This window comes from Cryptomeria japonica, chromosome 2, assembly GCF_030272615.1.
Source record: "Cryptomeria japonica chromosome 2, Sugi_1.0, whole genome shotgun sequence".
Lineage (NCBI taxonomy): Eukaryota > Viridiplantae > Streptophyta > Pinopsida > Cupressales > Cupressaceae > Cryptomeria > Cryptomeria japonica.
Window position 1 is genome coordinate 656,573,385 of NC_081406.1, and position 21,932 is coordinate 656,595,316.

Here is a 21,932-nt window from a genome sequence, read left to right on the forward strand (position 1 = left end):
TTGAGTTATCCCACAGTCAAGAACTGACATTTGGAACATTGAGGTCATCCCCATCGATCAATTTAAAACAACATTAGGGATTCCTTATACAAGAGAGGATAGGATACTCAATGAGTAAATTCTATTCTGCGTTGGTTGGATAGAGTTTTAGCAATACGATTTTAGCCACGTCAACAGAATTGGCGCTAGAGGGAGGGCATGATATGATGAATGTCTAAACAGCTAAACCCAGATCATATTAGTCTATATTTGCGAGGAGTAACCTTATAGCTTTTTTACCCTCCTCCGCGCTCAACAAAATTGGCGCTAGAAGGAGGGCCCTCCTAGCAGGTTCCTTGCAGCAAGTTAGTCTATTAGGCCAATTTAAATGTCATATTTGGGATATGCTAGATCCCTGTTAAACTAAAAAAACATAAAAATCAAAAAATCTGAAAATACCAAAAAATTTCTGAGTTAGTATGTCGGGTCAGCCATTTCATGAAGACTGTCTACAGTTTGACATTTCCCAAATCCAACAAAGGCTGAGTCTGCAGTTGTATCTAAAGCAGCTGTTCGAATTCGCATTTGCAGGTCATTGCATAATTCATGGCACAACAGAGCACGAGGAGTCGAATTGCTTGACGTTTTTGTGAAGGGTCGAGTTAGCATTGCAGGGGCAGATATTCTTTTGGGATATCCCCAAGTCAGAAGAGTTCAAACAGCCGGATATCCCCAATCCTCCGTCAAGCACTGATGAGTTTACACGATTTAAGGACCGGATTGAGAACCAGTTTGGTCTCGAAGAAGAATTATGCTTGGAAAGAGTGCTGTCACCTTGGTGGTGCAGAATTCACCGCACCCCACACTCAGAATTCACCTGCTCATAATGCATGGAGGCGGTCAGTCAAGTTAAAGCCCAATATGGACTGTCGGAAGAGCCAGAGGAGTGCATCACTAGCAAAGTGTGGAGTGCCTACCTTGCTGCAAACGAGTACAGAAGGACACAAAATCAATACAACACCACACCTTCCAACGATGTTAAGATGGAGCTGTCAAATGCTGACCAGGAGGAACCTGCCAATCAGAATATGGTAGCGAATGATTTTGCTGTCCTTGCACCTGAGGAAGATGTTTTTGAAGATGAAAATCAAGTGTACTCCATAGATCAGCCCGACGCTGAAGAGAAATTTGCAGCAGCCCTGCCAATGGAGGATACAATCCAAGAGCCAGTTGAAGACATTTTTAAGGACCAATCAATCGAAGAGTCCCTGCTATTTGAAGATGCACCGATAGATGATGCACCCCTCTTTCCTGAGTTCGAATTCGAGACCGCTTTTCAGCCTATGCAACCTGAGGTAGAATTTGATGCTGATCTGCACAAGCCGGATGCGAGTGGCATGTTGCACCACCAGTGGCGACCTCCTGATACAGCTGCTAAAGATCTCCCACCGCATGACATTCTACACGACTAAGAAACTTGCCAGGTTGTTTCTTTCCCTCCTGCTGTTAATTCTTAAAATTTTCAGTTTAATTTCGAATACACGCCTGGAAAACAACTTGTAAATGGATTAACCACGGGCCTAACGAACTTCCCCAATTGTTGATACTACTTGACGTCCTGGTTACTGAGAGTGGCCAACTGAAAATTTTCTTTTCAGAATACAAAGATAAACAAGCCAGACTTAGAACTGTCCCCGCTGCCCTGTTACTGCTGCACATACTGAGAAATCACCTTGGGTTGGGAACGCATGCATATAGTCCACATTTTGTATAGTTGGTTCTCTTGTATATAGTTAGCTTAGGTTTTTTGTTTTAGAGTAGTTTATTTTCTGTTCTCAGCTTAGATTTCCCGTTTTTCTGCTTTAGTTTAGTTTGCTTTCCGTAGTGTAGGTGTCCTTTTGGAAGGGGCTATCTCCCTGTCAGTATTTGTAAGGGGTATATTTTCTTTTCCCAGCATTGGTGTACGAAGTCAGGATGTTTGCTGGTTTGTTTCTTGGATGTCGACTTTGGTAGAGCACCTAATTGACGGTTGCCCCCATAGTCAGTTCATTTGGCTTAAGGTCTAGTCATTTTAAAAATGTAGTTGCTTACTGCGTCTTGTCACCAAAATTGCGATCATTGCACCTTGAACGCTTAATGTTGCTTAAGTTTGTTGTTTTATCAAAGGGGAAGTCATTGCAAGTGAAAATTTGAAGCTCTGCTTCAGCGACCACTGTAATGCTCAATCCCACGTAGGCTTCATTGCTTACCAGCCAAAGTGAAAGTGAGAACAAAAAAAACAAAAACAAAGGAAAAGAAATGTCAAATTGCTCGGCTTTGGGAATATAGACACCTCTGCCGGTATTCAAAAGAAAATCTATCGGAAACAAAGCAATCTCTGTGAGCTTACAGGAGATAACCTCGCCGGGGCTATGAACGCTCGTTGGCAGCGAGGCAATGTCCAGGTTGCTTTTGGAGTATGAGTCGCTCTACGTAGCTTGTCTTGATTGAACAATGATACTTCAACTTTCTTTAAGCTGGAATGAACTTCACTGCACACACATGATTTTCAAGGTTGGTGACTTGATTTAGTTTGCGACCTCATTTTTACTTTGAATCTATCTTTTGTCATTTGGGTTGTTTCGTGGGGTATATACTAGAGATTCTGGAGTTCGATCCGGATAGTCATCCTTGAAATGTTCAAGAACATTTCCCAGCCGAGTCGCCATTTGTTGTGCGTTCTGCACACACACCCCGATCTTGACGGCGACCCCCATGTCTGTTTGCCCCTTGTAGGAGAAAGCGAGCAATGAAAAGTAGTTGGGAAGGCTTCAAAATCGCAAATTCGGCCTTCAAGCCGAAAGTGGATAGAAACGAAGTTCAAAAGCTCACAGATCGGTTCATAGGGCCGAAATGTAAGGAGGAGAAAATCGTGCAAAAAGCCCCATCAATCCGAAAATCATTAGTGAAGGGGCGAAATGTGATTTTTGTAAAGTTAGAATTGAAATCACGCCATTAACTCAGAAAACCTGAAATCAAAGAGGGCGTCTAAATGAAACAAAACTTTAAGTCGCGCATGAAGTCTTTTGAGCCGAAAAGTTCAGAACTCGCAAAATCGGCTAAAAGGCCGAAAATGAAAGGTAAACCCTAGCTCGCGCAAGTCTATCAAAATGGTCTCATAAGCCGAAAAGGGGGAAAGACATCAAGTTCGCATTTTAACTTAAGAAGCCGACAACTTAAAGTTTCAAAATCAGCCTCTAAGGCCAAAATGCAAGCAAAGACTCTAAAATCGGCTTAGTAGGCCGAAATACCAAGCATAATCACGAGAAGGAAAGTAAGGGGCCGAAAATAGCAAAGAAGGGCCAAGTCGCGCGATTTAACTTATTTGACCGAAATATAAAGTGAAATCAAAATCTTGCAAAATCGTCTTGCAAGCCGAAAATTACAAAAGTGCAAACTCGCAAAGTAATGTTTACTCCAGAATCGCTTTGAACGCCGAAACTGAACAAGACCATCTAGAGTCGCATTTCGACCCATTTAGCCGAAAATAACAAATAACCCTTAAAGGCCAAGAAATTCGACCAAGTCAAAAAACGCCTTCAACAAAATTGGGCAAAAATCTTCAGAGGGCCGAACTAAGAATCCAAATCGCACATTTTCCTCAAATGGCCCGAAAATCATTGGGTGAAGGAGGTTCGAAATAGAAAATCATGCATTTTTCTTCATTTGGCCGAAAAACGTATAAGATCAAAATCATGCAATTCGCCCTATTTGCCCGAAAAAGTGAAAAGGAGGTAAAGCGCACAAAAAGAAGAATAGGTCGAAAAGGTTTCAAATGTAGAATTGCCAAAAAGGCTCAATAGGCCGAAAAGGTTGATGTTTAGCCCCCAAATTGCACATTTTGACCCATTCAGCTGAGAACAAAAAAAAAAAGAAAATTCGCATTTCTAGGCAAAGTGGCCGAAATTACAACTTAGGAGGGGGGGCATTTTAAAATTTGATGATTTTATTAAAATTGCAAAACAAAATCGCGAATTTCATCAGGCTCGGGGAGCGTTAAAATAAAATAAAGTGTGACGTGCATTTCGTGAAAAGAAGCTGAACTTTCAAAATGTCTAAAGAGGCTGAGTTCTCTTCAACAAGAGGGGCATTTAAAGAAAAAAATGATGTTTGTTAAATTGATTTATTCAAAATGATTGATCCGAGGTGAAATTGATTGCTTGCAGAATCGACGACGTCGAGGAAGAGCTAGGCATCAACTTGAAACACAAATCAAGGACCAGATCACGATTAAAGCTGGGAACGAGGAGCACATGATCAAAACGACAAAGGCAGGCACGTTAAAGCAGAGCGCGTCGCAGAATGCAAGGTCGAAGCAACAAAGCATGGGGAAGTGTGCCACCATTGAACCGGCCAGACCAAAGACAAAGCAGACTCAGAATGCAATGAATATATGCATTCTTAGAAATACACTGCTAGAGGAAATTCCAGAAAATCAGTTTAAAAACTGAAATTGTTTATTGTAAAAAGAGAGCTGCCTGTGGGCCTCGTCTAATGGATTCAAAGTGAGGGGACACAAGTTAGTTATCTCCAACTACCAAATTGATCGAAATAATGCCAAATAGTGATAGGTAGTTGAGAAAGTGGTTGGGGGGATAACTGAGAGTTAAGTAGGCATGGGTTAAACTTGATAGGCTTCTAGAGGGCATATCAAGATTGTTGGATGCAGTCAATCCTGGCCATTGATTGAAATTGTAAATTCTATAAAAGGCAGGATGCCTCTCATTGTAAAGGGTTAGAGTTTTTGTAGACAGTTAGAATAGGTTAGGTTGTTAAAAGGTTAGAATTTAGTAGTTAGGAATAGAGTAGAAATGTTGTAGAAATTGTTGTAATAGCAGCTAGAATCAATATAATGGACATTGATTTGGTGTTTATCATCTTGGTTTAGTTTGTTTGCATGGCTTCCTTCAGAAGTTTAGATAGATCTTTTTGGTATGCAGGTATTTGATGGATTCGGGTTCATACCATTGGGGATATGCTAATTATGTATCCCTATGTATGGTTAGTTTGGGCCATTAAAATTGTGTTTAGTTCAATTGCAGGTGTCTGTCTGAGCTGTGCCAGAATTGGGTGCTTAGGTATCTACCTGCAGTCTGAAAATATTCTAAGTCGCCTTGAAGATTGCATCGTTCTTGTGAGGTTGTGAGCTATTGTGGCCAAGTAGAGATTGCTTATGTTGAATCCGTTTACTCGCACACCAGTCTTGTTAATTTTTAGGTCTCTTAACCCTTCTCCTTTGTTTTTATTCCCCAGCTTGAGAAACGCAACATCTTAGGATGCAGACTAGCTTGTTGCAAAACGTAGGCCCCCTTGTGATCCCAGTAAAACACATCGACCGTTGAGTTATCCCGCAATCAATAGCTGACATTTGGAACATTGAGGTCATCCCCATTGATCAATTTAAAACAACATTAGGGATTCCTTATACAAGAGAGGATAGGATACTCAGCGAGTAAATTCTATTCTGCTTTGGCCGGATATAGTTGTAGCAATACAATTTTAGCCACGTCAGCAAAGTTATTAAGGTACTGGAAGAGATTTATAAAACATGTTGGGTACTGGAAGAGATTTATAATTTTTTTTTCATATGCATCTTATCCATTTGATCTTCTTATGTGGAAAGAAGCACCTTTCTTTTGTAGAGAATATCAACGATAAGTTGTTGAGGTGTTAAATCTTAGTCTGCTAAGTGCACTGATATTATCATTTACTTAGATCAAGGCAAGGAGTTCTACATTCATGTGGAGCCATATAACTTTATGATTGGTCGTATGCTGGTGTAGGAAGAGTCAGATCACCTTATCTATGGTAGAAGTAGATTATTGTCCAAAGTAGAGACCAGCTAATATGTAATGGGAATAGAAACATTGAAATGGTGCATGCTATTTGAAAGTTTCAACACTATTTGTGGTAGAATCCCTCCATGTTCTATTTATTCATGAGGTTTTGATGTATGTGGTGAGCAACTATGGTTACCATGTTTGAATAGATGGATTTTCCTGCTGCAGTAGTTAACATTTAGAATCATTTTAATGGCATAAAAATACCATGTAGACCAATCATTGAGGATAAGCTCAACAAGTTTATTGACAGAGGTCCACATAGGTAGCTCCTCCATATACTTGTCATCCCACCATGGTATTGAAATAGCAAGAATTCCTTCAATGAGTAATTTTTAGAGTTGGGCAAGTTAGAATTAGTGGTTATTGGAAAGTCAAGGATGTTCCATTCCATAAATTGGTTGTTGTACAAGATGGGACCGTATTAAGTGTTCTATAATGTGTACTAAGGGAAGGGATACAAGTGATCGCTAGAGAAGCAGATGAAAGCTTTGCTAGATGACACATGGAACTCGATTTGACAATGAGAAAAGTTCTCATTGGGATATGGTGGGGCATGTTAAGACAAGATGCAATGGAGTGGGTTGTAGTGTGCAATATTGGGAGGAGTCGGGTAAGCCTATTGAGCACTATTTTGTGCTTTTGTATGCCATTAAACCTCCATAACTTGTCAAGATGTTATTTTGATTTAATCAGGCCATTTCAAAACCAAACTCAAAGTGATTGCTATGATTTTAAATTTAGATTTGTTGTTGTTGCAATGGAGTATCTAACAAAGTGCTTAGAAGTGTGAACATTGATAGATAACTCAACTACCAAAAGAAGCAAGTTTGTCTGGGAGCAAGTTATTTTTAGGCTATGTTTCAAGTAATGAGAAACAAACAACACTTGACCTTCTGCAGTACCCAGTGATGTTGGAATCCATGTCTACTTGGCCAGTCTACTTTGGAAAGCTAGTAGACCTCATGTTGTGAATTGTTCATCTTACTGATCTTGTTCTTGATTGTTTAAATTGAAACCAAAGAGAAAAACCAAGTCGTGCAAAGTTTGCAACTAGAACTGAATTTCTTCGAGGAAGAACTATTCAACTTCATGTACATTGGGAAAAGTTGCACACCACTGAAAAAGTTGCCAGCCTTTGACAGATTTCAATTACGACATGTGAAACGTAGACCATGACGAACAAGCATTTGGTAATCCTTTGTCATTTCCAACATCCCAATTCTTTATCAACATCTTTTGGTAGCTTGGAGAAACATACTGATGACATTGGTCTGAATTTACAAAAGAAAATGGCTAGGATGGTTGAGGGTTGGCAAAGAGGGAAAATGTATTATTAATCCCCCCTAAGTGTAGATGAGACCATAAAATGTTGGTTTGAGGTATATTGGCTCCTATGCATGTAGAGTGTAATGTCCCTTGTGGAGCCAATTTAAGCTTTGCCTTAATTTCTTAATGATTAAGTGTCTAATGCTGCAATGAACCAATTATTCTTAAAGAATTGTATTGAAATGTACCAATGGATATAGATATGTCTATATTTGTTATATCAATGGCTTAGTAAGAGAATGTGGAATTTAACCTATAAAGTTGCCAAATACCCTTTAAGTTTATTATGGATTCTGAAATTAAGAAGTCTGATATTATCACTGATTGTAGGATACAAATCTGTCAGATATTTCTACTAATCAATCCTATTTTAATGCAAATATTGTGGAGTAGATCAAAAATGTATTTTTGTCTATGAACAAGCGAATTTGTTATAAATGCAATCGTTGTTTCATAGTGAAATCTCTATGTTCATGAGAGTATACATATGTGAGAGATGATTGTCTCAGTCTGATCGCCTTCCCTGATCCTTAACCTTATGCTCATGCGATATCTTATTGACGTCCTGCCTGAATGGTATCCTTATGCTTGTGCACCACCTCTCCCTCGGCTACTAATGGCTCTTCTGAGTGCTGCAGTATGAACACGTCTGAAAACAATTATTCCATGCCTCTTTGGTGAATCACAAACCTCCTTTAATAGTCATTGAGCAGGCATGGGATGCCTTGGTTGCAGACATCAGTCTTGTGCGATCTGTTTAGCAATTGAATGGGGATATTGCATAGAGAGTGCTTTAAACAGTAAGCCCCACAATCAAACACAAATGCTGCTTCATTCATCAACCAATGTATATGTAGGCACACTAGTCAAAGATGTAGGCATAGGAATGGAATGCTCAACTTGATTTGTAGGATTAGAAAGACCAAGGGCTTTGGCACAACTTTTCGTCATCATGACATTAGATTTAACAATATGAGCAATGCCATGGAACACTTCCACACCATTTTCATCACTTTGAATCATTCTCCTCAAGCCTTAAATCAAGGGGATTGTCTCACTATGGAGTGTTCTTGACCCATCCTTTGTTGAAGCCTATCCAACTCATGGTCACACTTCCCCAATTGGTCAATAGTTACTCGAGTTAAGGAGTCATCCTTATCATGAGAAGTGCAAGGGGAATGGTTGTCCATAATGTTAGGTATGTCTTGTGTAGGAATAGAGGATTCGCCCAAGTTCCCATGGAATAGGTTAGTCAACCTAGGCTCACACCCCTTAGTATGTAAACTTTGGGAAGCCATAAGTCTATAAGTTCTTCGTGTTGATGATAGAATAGCTACGGTCGGACTCCATTTGGGCTGACAGAGACAACGTAATTGTCTAATTGGCCTATCGGCCTTAGACAATTACGTATGCCGGCTATTAATGAAAATGATACTAAATGTTTATATGTGCATTGATCTAATATTTATTCACACTTGCCAATTCTATATTTAATATCATAACTAAATGGAACCACGCCATGCTTAGTGAATGTTCGGATTAATCATAACATAACCGATGATTAATAAGTGACTCTTGGCATTAGTCGGTTCTTAATGAAGACGTGTTAATAAAGAATCGACTTGAAAGTCCGCCACCCTTAGTGAATGTGTTTGATGCATTTTGTGAAGCCGGGTTACTTGGAAGGGGTGCCGACTCTGGGGTGTAGATCACCATCAACGGATATAGAGGGAGACCATATCACTCTTTCTTATCATTGGGATGTATACACTTCTGCAGATCGTATTCATTCATTGACATACTTTGGCATTCTGAGAATCTCCTCCAGCAGTTCGTGCTTATCCTTCAGCAGTTCGATATACATTTACTGCAGAGAATACATATCTTCTACATATCGTGTATTGCATATTGGTATTTCTCTTCAATCGGTGATTCTGCTTCAAGAGTTGAAGTAAAATTATTGTGTTATCTAATCTGATCATAAAACTTAACACTTTGCATCGGGATATTGGGTGTAGGGGAAAGGGTAATGAAACTTATACACAGAGGGCAAAGCTAATGAAATAGATTTGTTACCACAATGCCTCTCATACAATTGATTATGTAAGAAAAAGATATGGTTAAACAATGCAATTTCTTAATAGAATGATTGATTAACCAAGTAATTAAGCAATATGAGTGATATGTCTGAACAATAAATGCTTCTAAATCTGCAAAAAATATGAAATAACAATCAGATCTGAACATATAAATCAGAAATTATGCAACCCACAAGTCAATTTCATCAAATATTTAGGGTTTTTGTGAAATAGACCTCTAAATTTATGTAATATAGGTGCATGAATGATGTATTTCAGAATTGAGTGCGAGTGTGAATTAATTAAATGCATACAAATTAGATCTGAAAATAAAAATCAGAAGTAAGCATGAGATACATTGGGTTCACAAAAAATGTGATGTGCATGCAAACTAGGAGCTAGGCCTATTTCCACAATGATCACATTTAAGGAGAGGAATGGATCCACTTGGTTCAATCACAAATCTGAGTGAAAAGGACTGAGCACAAGGTGGATTCAAATCTCCTTGTTTGAGTTGAAAATGAGCTATGGAAAGATGTAGAAGGCAAGATCTAGGGCTAAAGGTGTAAAATTGACAGATGTCAGCATGCATCAGTAGTTTCAGATTTGATATGCAAACATAAATATATATTTGGAATTAGGAAGCTGAGAGGAACCTGTGTCTATAATCTGGGCTTGAAACTGGCGGACATAGGTGTGCGGGGCAACCTTGTCCTCAGAGTGTCAGATGCAGGTAACAGGTTTCTTTTCAGGATCAACTGAAGCGTGCCTTTTTACTAATCGTGCCTTTTATTTACTAAACATTATTGTGCCTTTTCACTAATCGTGCCTTTGGTTTATCAAACATTATTGTGCCTTTTCACTAATCGTGCCTTTTGTTACACAATTTTATTTGCATTTGTTATACCTATTTTGTTATACGTATTTGTTACATGATTAATAAACAGAGATACACAATATCATTTATACGTATTTGTTATATGATTAGTAAACAGAGATATGTATTTTATTGCTGCTATTGTCTGAGATATACAGGTGTTCAGTATGGTATATAAACTTTTATTCTTCACACTCCTTATCCGATTGATATGTCTTTCAATAATGAACTATAGCCATAAATCTTCTGTTCACCCCCTTCTCAAATCTGCATATGGATGATGTAACATTTCCACACAATTTATCTTCAAATATTTATTCTTAAGGTCTGTTTGAAATCAATTTATTATTGTATTTCTCTGCTGCTATACTCAGAAGTCTTCTATTAGTTTTACTGGTTTTTCATTGAGTTCTTCACAAAATCTGCACATAAAATATTCTCTAGATGTGCTCTTGATCTACTTTGATTCCGAATGATATTTCATTATTGCTGGTTGTCTTTAATGGAATGTTGCCATATAATTGTCACAGTAATATGTAATCAACTCAACAACTTTTACATATCTGAATATTGAGATATTTTACCTTTGACATCAATTGAATCTACACTTTGACATCAATGACAAACTATTTCAACAAGTGGACAATACAATGCAATGCTTGGTACAAGGAATGCTTGTTACATTGGTTTAATTACCCTGAGTTCCAACTTATTATTTCTTGGTTGGTTGACCCTAGCTGTTGTCATTAACACAACTGTCAGATCCAAATGTATTTAATTCAAAAGCAATGTTCTTGGGGGATGCATTCCCTTTGCCTAGATGTCTGTCTCAGATGTCAGGATATTCTTGGATGGGGTAAAGGGGATAAGATGTCTCAGATGCCATCCCTCTTTTTAATAAAAAATAGGATACTCCATTATTTTTTGTTGAAATCGGGGACACCATTGTGTTTTGAGGGTGTCATGACAGCCCCCTACGCTTACACCTTTCAAAGAGAAAAAATAACATGATAGGATTTCCACGAGCTTGTTGTGATTGAAATCAAGCCTTTTCAAGCAGAGTAGAGAGGAGAGTAAGGAATATAGATAGATTTCCAGATTTAGCACACTTGGTGGAATTTGTCACATGTGATTTCGATCCTTTCCCATGGGAATTGGAAATACTCATTACTCAGACAAATTCCAATAGACCCAAAATTTATTCACAAACAAAATGATAAAAATTAACTCCTTGGCATTTATTTTGCTATCCAAAAGCAAGAGTGTAGACAAGAGAGCATTGATGGGTAGTGTTGTGACGTATTCACACATCACCCCATTGCAAATGGGGACCCCTCCTTTTTGCTTTCTAGGGTTAGTTTTCTTTGCTTAGTTGTCTGGTTTTGGCTATTAGCCTTTGCATTGGAGAGTTGCTAGAGAGATCATTAGGATAGCAGGCTTTGCTTGAGTTGAGGTGGGTCAGTAGGTGGTCCAGGTTAGGATCTCTTTGAAAGCCTTCTCTAGGTCAGGCCTTGCTCTTGTTGCTTGAGTTGGAGGAAGTCCTTATATCCTACTAGGGTGCACTTGCCTTTAAGACCTAGGGCATTTAGTCAAGGAAGTGATGAAGAATTTGAGCACAATTGCCAAATTTGCTCCTAACCCTTCCAAAGGGACAAGAGCGAATTTCCTTAGAAACCTCTTTTGCTCCCAGTCTAGACCTCAAAGCTTACTCCTACATCTTGACTGAGTGAGGAATGACCTATTTTTGCCTTGTGAACAAGTTGGAACGAGATGGGATGAGGAAATTGAGCCTAAAACATGAATTTCGCTCCTGACCCTTCCAAAGGGGCCAAAGCGAAATTCCTAGATAGCTCCTGTCCTTCCAAAGGTACCTACGTGAAATGGTTAAGATACACTTTCGATCCAACGTTTTGAGCTAGGCACCTCCTTAAGGTGATTTGTTAGCATGTCTTGAGGTGAGAATAATGTGAATGAGGGTGAAGATTGAGTGTTTGGAAGGTATTTAAGACAAAAACATAAAATTTGCTCTTGACCCTTCCAAAGGGTCCAAAGCGAATTTCCTTATATCTCCCTTCTTGGTCCAAATTTGCCTCATAAACCTTATCCCTATGGCGTAGTTGAGAGAGTATTGATGTGTGAAACAAAGTGAAGTGATGAAAAGTTAAGGATTTGAACATAATTGCAAATTTCATTCTTGACCCTTCCAAAGGGCCCAGAGCGAAATCCTCCAAATGGCTGATTTCTTCACTAGGGACATTGAATGGTGGTCATGCATGGCAGAGAAAAGGATCAAAGATCAAGTTTTAAGCAAAGCTAAGGTAAATTGGATGTGAATTGAGCCTAGAAATGCAAATTTCGCTCCTGACCCTTCCAAAGGGTCCAGAGTGAAATTCCTAGAAAGATTCTCAATTTCACCTAGTGCACTAAGGGAGCCTTGTTTTGATAGTGAATTGACTTGATGGTGATAAGAGGAGGTGTAGTAAGTGAAATTCAAGGCAAAAAAAGGATGAATGGAAGATGAATTGAGCCTAGGAAGAATTTTACTCCTGACCCTTCCAAAGGGTCCAGAGCGAATTCTTCTAAAAACATATATTTCCTCCTTGTTCAAATCAAAGATTTTTTTGTTCCTAGGACATGGTTGAGGGGGGATTGATATATTCTTTCCTTAAGAAGTGAATTGAGGTGAAGGCAGTGATGAATTTGAGCCAAGAATACAAATTTCGCTCCTGACCCTTCCAAAGGGTCTAGAGCGAAATTCCTTAAACCTCTATTTTGCTCCATGTTTTCAACCAAGATCTTTGTTCCTATGGCGTAGTTGAGGGGGATTGATATATTCTTTCCTTGAGAAGTGATTTGAGGCAAAGAGATGATGAAATTTGAGCTAAAAGGAAGAAATTCACTCCTGACCCTTCCAAGGGGTCTAGAGCGAATCTCATTATAGGGCCTGTCCTTGGAGAGGGTCCAGAGCGAATCTCATTATAGGGCCTATCCCTGGAGAGGGTCCAGAGCGAATCTCATTATAGGGCCTATCCCTCCAAGGGGTCCAGAACGAATTTCATCCCGATGCCTTCTTGTTGATGATTTAAGGTAAGAAATGCTATGTTAGAATGAATATATCATGTATTCTTAATCATCTTTTGTTTGTTTTGTAGGTCAATCAAATCAAGTTGGAAGAAGATCAGGCTAGCACAGGGGCGTCCTTTTCTAGTTCCATCATTCATCAAGGACACTTCAAGCACATAAAAGAAGACTCAAAGTGTTGGAAGACTTCAAGTGTTCAAGGAGTTGCAAGCTATCCTCAAGATCTTCATTCTTCCACATGGAGAAGCCACAGGATGTCAAGAAGAAAGATCTTATAAACATTTCAAGGCGATATGAGCTACCAAAGGAGTGACTTGACCGTGAAGGGGTTTCATGAAACGCAAGAGTGCCAAGGAAGGGTGCGCCACTCATCGAGTACATCAAGGACGAAGGAAGATCAACCAAGGTCAGTGCAAGGGTACGTTGAAGAAGCAGATAGTTTCAGAAGAGTTAATCAAAGTTAGCTTCTCAGCATCACCAAATTGAGTATCAAAAGAGATACGAGCAAACGAAAGACAAGGTGGCATCCTAGTCACTGTTCCTCCAGTTAGATAGGTCCACCTCAGCATGTCCAGATTCAATGTACCTGACTCACCAGCGATGGCACAAACTTCGAGGCACCTACCCCTGACCTCTATTGGTCCACACATGAAATGTAATTTCCTCATTGGCTAAAGGAGTTTGTTGTAACAAACCCTAATTAGGGTTTTCATCTTGTAATCCTAGCCATTGAGATGTAAAGAGCTCTCTATATAAAGCTTTGGCTCTTCATTTGTAAAGGTTAATGGTTGGTTAATAGAGGTTAGAATAGCTAAGAGTTAGTAGCTAGATAGCGAATAGAATAGCAATTAGAGTCGATTAGGAGGAGAAGGCAAGAAATTGTTGCCTTGATTGTAAATGAACTCCATTTTCATTGAAGTTATGGTGAAGTTTGTTGTTTCTTTTCAATATGCATGGTCTCTTGTTGAATCTTCATTTTAAATAATTAGATTGAATGAAGTTATTGAATGCACTCGTGTGGAATTTGCCTAGTCCAAACCACTAGCCTCTTACTAATTGTAAGTGCGCCTTGCGTGGTCAACTGGCATTGAATGAGCTTAATCTCGAGTCATTACGCGTCTGTTGTTCATGCATTAACTTGAATGATGACCAGTGTTTGACAGTGATGATTTGAACATATTCAGAACTACCCTAGAAGATCGCACTGAGCTGGTGTTGAATTGTTCAATTTGATGGTAAGACCTAGCCCAGTAGGACTCCACCTAGTCGTTCATTCATCTTCTTGCATTCTAGGCCTTAGAGTAGACTTTCTGAGCCTTTCATCTTTTGCTATATCTTCATTATCTTGGTGAGTAGATAGGACTTGAGTTCCACCAGATTAAACACTCAGGCCATCAAACGTAAGTCCCCTTGTGATTCCAGCATAATCATATCAGACCAAATTGAGCTTATCCACACATAGAGAACCTACATACCAGAACCTTGGAGTTGCCTCGATTGATCCTTAGGCGAAATCTTCAGCATTCGGGGAAACTTTGTTCAAGAGAGGATAAGATACCTTGGTATTTTATTTTGTGTTCGCATGTGCATGAAAAACACATCAACAGGTAGAAGCAAGGAATAACATACACAGAAATTAATAAAAGTCAGGGACCTGTTCCATGGAAAGCAGATTTGTGATCTGATTTTATTGGTAATTGCCAATGGTTTATTAAATTATTTGAATGTTGGTTAGGAGCCTTGCTATATATGTACATTAAGTCAATATGAAATTAGAAAAGTGTGGGAGGCTGCCACAAGAGAGATCCTTATTCTATGCTACCAGAGGAAATACAGTGAAATATTGAAACTTTATTTTTTGGTTAAAATTACATCATAATTGAATTTAATGTCAGGCTGACATTGACTCAGACATAAATTTTGTTGCCCCCTTCAAAATGTAGAAACTATTCAAGTGTTATATACTTCGTATGGGCACATGTCTATAAGATTTTTTTTAGTATTTAATAATTTATATTTAAATGTTCATGGTTTTAATATTTCAGATTTTTTAGTTTGTTTGAACTTTAAAACTTAAGCTATTTTCAGGCATTTTTAATTCATTTGTTTTTTAAAAATTAATATATTAATTTTATATACTATTCAAAATTTTAATAACAGTCCCCTCGCCGACCCAAAATTTTGGAAAATTTTGGCCATCCCTTAAAATTCCATCCACACAACCTCAAAACTCAGTGAAGTACTGTTAAAGGTGCTGTTAAAGGTGATTAATACATTACCTAAGGCAACAATACAATCATTCAGCAACAGAATATTTGTCTTATTTATATGCTGATTACAACGCTTGATTAGAATGTCTGACTAACTTAAGATAATGAATATAATGTTTCAATGCAAGTGAACATATGGTCAAAGGCTCCAATTTTAGTGATTTCTGATGAATGTGTGCTCATTTGCTTCATTTTTTTCAGGTTTCTTATTGGTTCATTATGATTAAAATCTTAATTGGTGCTGATAATATTTGCTTGCTGATTACTAAAAGGACAGATGATTATGCCATATAAAGTGTATTCATGAAGTCTTTGTCATTATCGTTTTTCTGTTAGTTGCATTTGAGTGATATTAAGTTAAACAATGATTTTAGTTTCTTACATGAAATTCTAATTCACACATTTGTTCAGGTTGCAGTGAATGCACTATTTGCTAAACGACTCTGTGAGATCTTACGTTTGTGTGTTCCACATGTTTGGTCCAAGGAATCTTTTCTCATTTTTGTCCAAACATGCTTCTTATATAGTCGTACATTGCTTACAGGTTGGCCATTACTTCTGAATATGAATAGATTTTGTCTTTGATGCTGTCTTTTTCTATTGTTAACCTATTTTCTCAGAAAATAAGTATTTATATATTGAATTTAATGAAGAATTTATTATAGTTTCCTTTGATGTTTTGCCCTTCCACATTTCTACCATATTTCTGAGTGTAAATGAATATATGTGAATTTCCACAATTTAAACTAATGTTGACTCATGAAAAAGTATGTGGAAGGATGCATGATAAGCACATGTGATGCCCCCTACTTGGAAGCTGTTATGTTTTCATACATTACTGAATGCATTATCAAGTTATTATGTTTTTTCAATTAATTCCAAATTTTATAATTCATAGCCCTCTATAATGATCTAACCTTGTTAATACCTAATGCTAAGGGAGGAAGGGGTAATTATGTTACCAGGGCGCTGAGAAACGAAACTACAACAGGCTTCCTCAAGGATTACAGATGCAGACCCTTACCCCATCTCGGGATAACTCCGTCAAGGTTTACAGAACACTGATCCTTACCCCATCTCGGGACCACCTAATTGGTTGGAATTAGACCGCCTCTCCCTTAGCACAAATCTAGCCCATCCTCCATAGGCATTAGCAGAAGTAACATAGATTAGATCAGAAATATACAAGTTTCTTCTAAGATTTAGTTACATAAGAATTCCTTAAAATTATGAGATCTATTACTGACACTGCTAATGAATAACCAGATTTCTTTAGGAGAATATCTTATTTTATCTATGCACTTAACCTTATTCTGAGAATTATATTTATCTATTAATCAGAAAGAAACCATAAATCAATATTGTAGACATAAAAGGGTTTACTCAGTGGACCAGGCTCTATGTCAATTGCTTTAACCAGCAATCAATATATTAACCAGAATATCAGTCTCCTTATTTGATTCTCATCTTCTTTGATGATCCTTTGGAGTGATACGAGAGTCTCTTTAATATACGATGAGGAGATGTGGATTTGAGGAGTTGCATCTCTTCATTGTTTGGCAAATGGAATCCTTGACTTGGGATAGACACGTCCCTTCCTAGCATCTCATCATAGTTAATTGTTAGGCTCCTAATTGCACTTTTACATGGATGTTGATTACATGTGCTAATCGCACTATTTACATGAATATTAGTTATTAATAAGACATACATTAATCGCACCTTCTGAGTGCTGGCCATCTTAAGAGAAATCGCATACAATTCCTTGTGATCGCTGAATGTCTCCAATAAACATAACATTCTCATAAAGTTGTCATGTTCACATTACTAATCTTTCTATTAAGGAGTTGATATATTAGTTCGACTTTGATATCTTAAGACTTGAATCATCTTTGGCACTTGCTGCTATATCATATAAACCATTTGCCACCTAATCGCCGCTTCCTTATATGTATCTAATATTATCGCTGACTTGGATTTCATAATGATGCTGAGATACAATTGTCCCATAAACAATTCCAATTTCATTGCTTTGCCATATCGTTGGTCTTAAGTCATAATCGGTAGCTGCTTGTGTTCCTATCTGATTATTGTTTTTGCTAGTGATTGACACAAATGTGTCCTAGGTCTGCCCTGCTAGGGCTCACCATGTTTAGTCTCAGAATTGGGGACATTACAACACGGTAAGCTGGTAGGAGTTGAGGCATGCTAGGTTGAATTTACAAAATGTGGACTAACAAGGATCAAGGCCTCACTACCTATGTTACCCTGAGTTTCTGGGAGGGGGGATGGGGAAATGGGTTCCTGGGACATTTTTTTTGCCATTTAGGGGATGACTATCAAAAAAATAGGGAAAATTTAAAATATATAGGGAAATTTCAAATTTCAAATATATTCACAGGATAACATTGATAAATGAGAGTTGAAATTCATAAATTTATATACATGATGTAATTTAATACTACGTATAACAATGAAAACACTTTATTTTTCATTGTATTTCAACTGGAAGAATCAATATATCTAGTCTTCTCAATTACAGAAAACAAATGTCACATAACCGTACATCAAAAGATCAGATAAATGAAACATAAATCTATGTGGTAAATGACACCAACCCAACCTGTCCAAGAAAGCCCTAGTTGCAACTATTCATGTTTTTTGGATTTGATGTTACTTGATGGTGTGAAGTATATGGCTAGGTTTTTTAGTTCAAAGCTATATGAGGATAGGACTATACTATATAAACTTTAATAAACTCAAGGTCTGTGACTTATTACCTAATGTATGTGATAATGAATATCATATATTATAATTAAAGTGCAAAAATTGGGTATAGAGAAGGATATCAAGTGCGACATCCCTTCGATGGGAAATTGACATTACTAATTCCAATAATGTGGCATTTATATTGTATTTTAGTTATAAAACAAAATATTAATATCGATGAATTCATAAATCATGTTGAGAAGTGGGGGGATGGCCGATTGTCCTCGGGACAGTCAAGAACATTTGGGACGTCCCCAACTGTCCCTGGGACAGATGACTGTCTCCCATGTTTCTGGTGTGGTCCCTGCTCTTTGGATACGTTTCTGCCAATTTTCTGCAAGTTGGAAATGCCAAGGAAACGTTTCCTGGCGTCCCCCCGTCCCCGAAATAGGTCTGTTTCACCTGGAAATGCATCCCTGGGTATGCTTGCCCAATACATAAGCAACATTGAATGATAAAGATAATGCTATCATTTGCAATGAGCTGCAGGACATGTAACACAACAAATTACAATTTTTTTGATACAGTACAAATCCTCTAGATGATTGAAAATATTTATACACATTGATAAGAAACTATTAATAACATTAAGCAAGTTATAATTCTAATTGATATATGCTATAGAAATCAAATAACTTTCTAATAATCATGGTAATTGATATATACCATAGAAATCAAATAACAATCTAAGAATTTGTCATTTCTTGGGTGGGTAGGTTTGTTCAACTTTCTTTCCCTTTGGTTGTTCAATGTTATTTCTTTGAAGCAATATTGGTGCTTTTATGATGCTCCATTTCTTCTAAACCTTCTTGTTGAAGTAATCTTTTCAAGGAAACTTGGGCATCCCTTGTTCTTTTGCAGCTGTCCCCATATTGGGGATGTGGGGATGCCTTGGATACATCCCCTAACCTTTATTGCATACAAAAAAACCTCCTTGAAACATGAGAGAAACTCTACAGACATCAAATGACATTCCTTGACCATGTTGTGCCCCCTTTGAAAAAGTCTGAAAATTTAAAATTTTTGCCCTAGCTCAAAAAATTCTAAATAATCTATTTTTTATATTAAAATTTTCCCTCTTTGATATATACATTCAACAAGTTTGGATATGTGGGCATGGGAGGAAAGTAATTTTGTAGGGTCACGGGGAATCAATTCCTAGACATATGTATTTCAAGGAAACCATATGTAGACTTCAGAAGGAAACCATATGTATCAAGGAAACCATATGTATACTTCACACATATATATTAACATTAACCTGAACTCCAGACACATATATCTCAAGGAAACCATATGCAGACTTAAGAAGGATCAAGGAATATGTTCCATTCTTCATCTCATGATTGATCCTTGAACTTGGCCCCTTATAGAAGTTTTGACTCAGACCGAGTTTTTGATGTATCTTGTAGTTGCAGAATAATATATGTTCCTCATTGTAAATTTTCAGTACCTATTGATGATATCTCTGATTAAGAGAAAATATTCACTCGCAAAATGATTATCAATCATTTATATAACTTGGAATCAGTTAGTGTCTATAATTGCAAATACTAAGCTCGTAAAAGAATCGTTTATTGTCTATGATGTAGCCTAAAGGCAGTCTGTATTTTCTCAAATAATTCTTCTGGGAATTATATCACCAATCTTGATTAGAATAATAAGGAAAATGTTTATACCACTGGATTAATTTATATTTCATTGATTGATTCAATAATGGAACACTAGGAGATTTTGGAAATGTTTTTATATTTAATTCCTTTTTATTGATGTCTTATGGTCAAGCAGAATTGATAAACTTTTATTTGTGCCTAATGCATACCTTGATTAAACTGCACAGATAGGATTGCCTCACTAGAAGGAAAATCGGCACAAGCAATCATATCAAAGGTACAATTCTAGTCATATTATATATTTTGGAAGTGTTACTTGATGTAAGTTCTACTTACTTGTTTATTTCTTACTACATGATTGCAACAGAATTGGTCCAATTTCTTCAAATATTTAATAGCATTTGCCTTGACATCTTTACCTGCTGCGGTAGTGAACAGTGGTTTAAAGGCTATGCGGGTAAGCTAAATGTAATCAACCTTGTTTGGTAATTATGCTTATTTGCTAACTTATGAAGAAATTTTCTCCTGAAAATATAAGTAATAAATTCTAATGATATTAATGTAGCTTTTGATGCCTAGTAAAATCTTCCTTTCTGTTTTTACCTTGCTTATTTGTATTTTAAAATCAGACAAATGGAAGCTTTGGGTAATGAATGCTACGCTACTTTCCAGGTTGTTTGCAGTGTAACTGCTCACTATGGTTTCTTTCTTTTCTCTCTTCTTGTACCCTGGATACATTACTAGAGCAAATGTATGGAGATGAGATTTGGAGAGAAACAACATTTTGCTTCGATTCTGTTTCTTTTTTAACTGAGTGCATTCTAGGATAACAATTTAGCCCCTCTTATTTCATTTCTTTTTTTGTTGAAATTTTGTAATAGAATATCAATAGATTACAGAGCAAAATCTTGAAATAAAGAAATCATCCTAGATGTTATGCTCTCAAATGATTGTAATGATCAACGGGACTGCCAGGGACAGCAAATATACATATAAACAAGATAGCATCTAAGGAAGGGACAAATTGGTTTAAGTCTAAACTTATTAAAGCCTAAGACAAAGGAGTACAAAACTACTTACATAAGGAAAACAACTATGGAGAGATATTGCTTTTATTCCTAGCTACTGTAGAGTTTTTTAGATTATGCCTCTGTCATCTGAAGTTCTTTTCCTTGTTCAGATCTTGGCAATAGCATGGAAGTGTCTAATGAGGGTGCAAGCAGTGGAGCAGAAAGCATCTCTTGTATTGCCTGAGTCTGCTTGGTGTATTGTATTCTAAAAAATGGTAATGTTGCAACACAAGAAATGTAGGTTTTGCACTACGCAAGTGTTTGAGAAAAAGGTGTTGAGTGGTAACCTTGATAAAGGAGGCTAAGGTCTGTAAAAGTCTCATAAAAAAGTTAAGGTGAAATTGTCTACTTCTATTTACTCTTTTGTAGCAAACGTTGTGCATGGAAGCAATTCTCTTCAACAAAAGGAGTGAGAGATCTCTGGTCTTCATATTTGAAGAAGGATGTGTGCAAATTTCTTTATCATTGAAACATATTAGAATATCTTCCTTTGATCTCATATTACATTGTTTTCAGCAAAGTTTGCATATCCACTTTTTCAAATTGATATATTTCTTCACATCTATCTCAGCTGATACAAACTCACTCTCTGTTGTCTTAAGAGGAACCTCAATTGACAGAGCCAATTACATGGGATTTATCTGATAGGTGAAATTAAGATTAAAACTGAATTCTAAACACAAGAAACAAGATTCAAACTAATAGGACTACTTTGAGATACCTTAATGACATGGATGTAGTGATAAATAATAAATATCAATTCGGTAGTATTGTTGATGGTTGTTTGCATTGGTGTCTCAGATTCTTTGATTACTACCAATTTGAACTTCTAAGGGACAACAATTGGCCAAATTCTGACTTCCCATAGTCTCTCTTTGTAAAGAGTACCATTAGAGTCTAATAGGGTTAGTGTAGCATGCAGCCGTGACTTTGTTTTGAAATGTTTTGCAAGTTTGAAAGCCAATGTAATGGATAGTAACAGTTTGC

The 21,932-nt window shown here is 37.3% G+C and overlaps 1 protein-coding gene across 1 annotated transcript in view; it reads left to right on the forward strand.

Annotated features, from left to right (window-relative positions):
• Positions 1 to 21,932, forward strand: part of LOC131034070 (uncharacterized) — a 123,824-nt gene that overhangs the window by 17,304 nt on the left and 84,588 nt on the right. Inside the window, exons 2-4 of the mRNA XM_057965421.2 lie at positions 15,905 to 16,037; positions 20,103 to 20,152; positions 20,243 to 20,332. Of these exons, the coding sequence (XP_057821404.2) occupies positions 15,905 to 16,037; positions 20,103 to 20,152; positions 20,243 to 20,332 (273 nt within the window). The remainder of the gene's footprint in view (positions 1 to 15,904; positions 16,038 to 20,102; positions 20,153 to 20,242; positions 20,333 to 21,932) is intronic.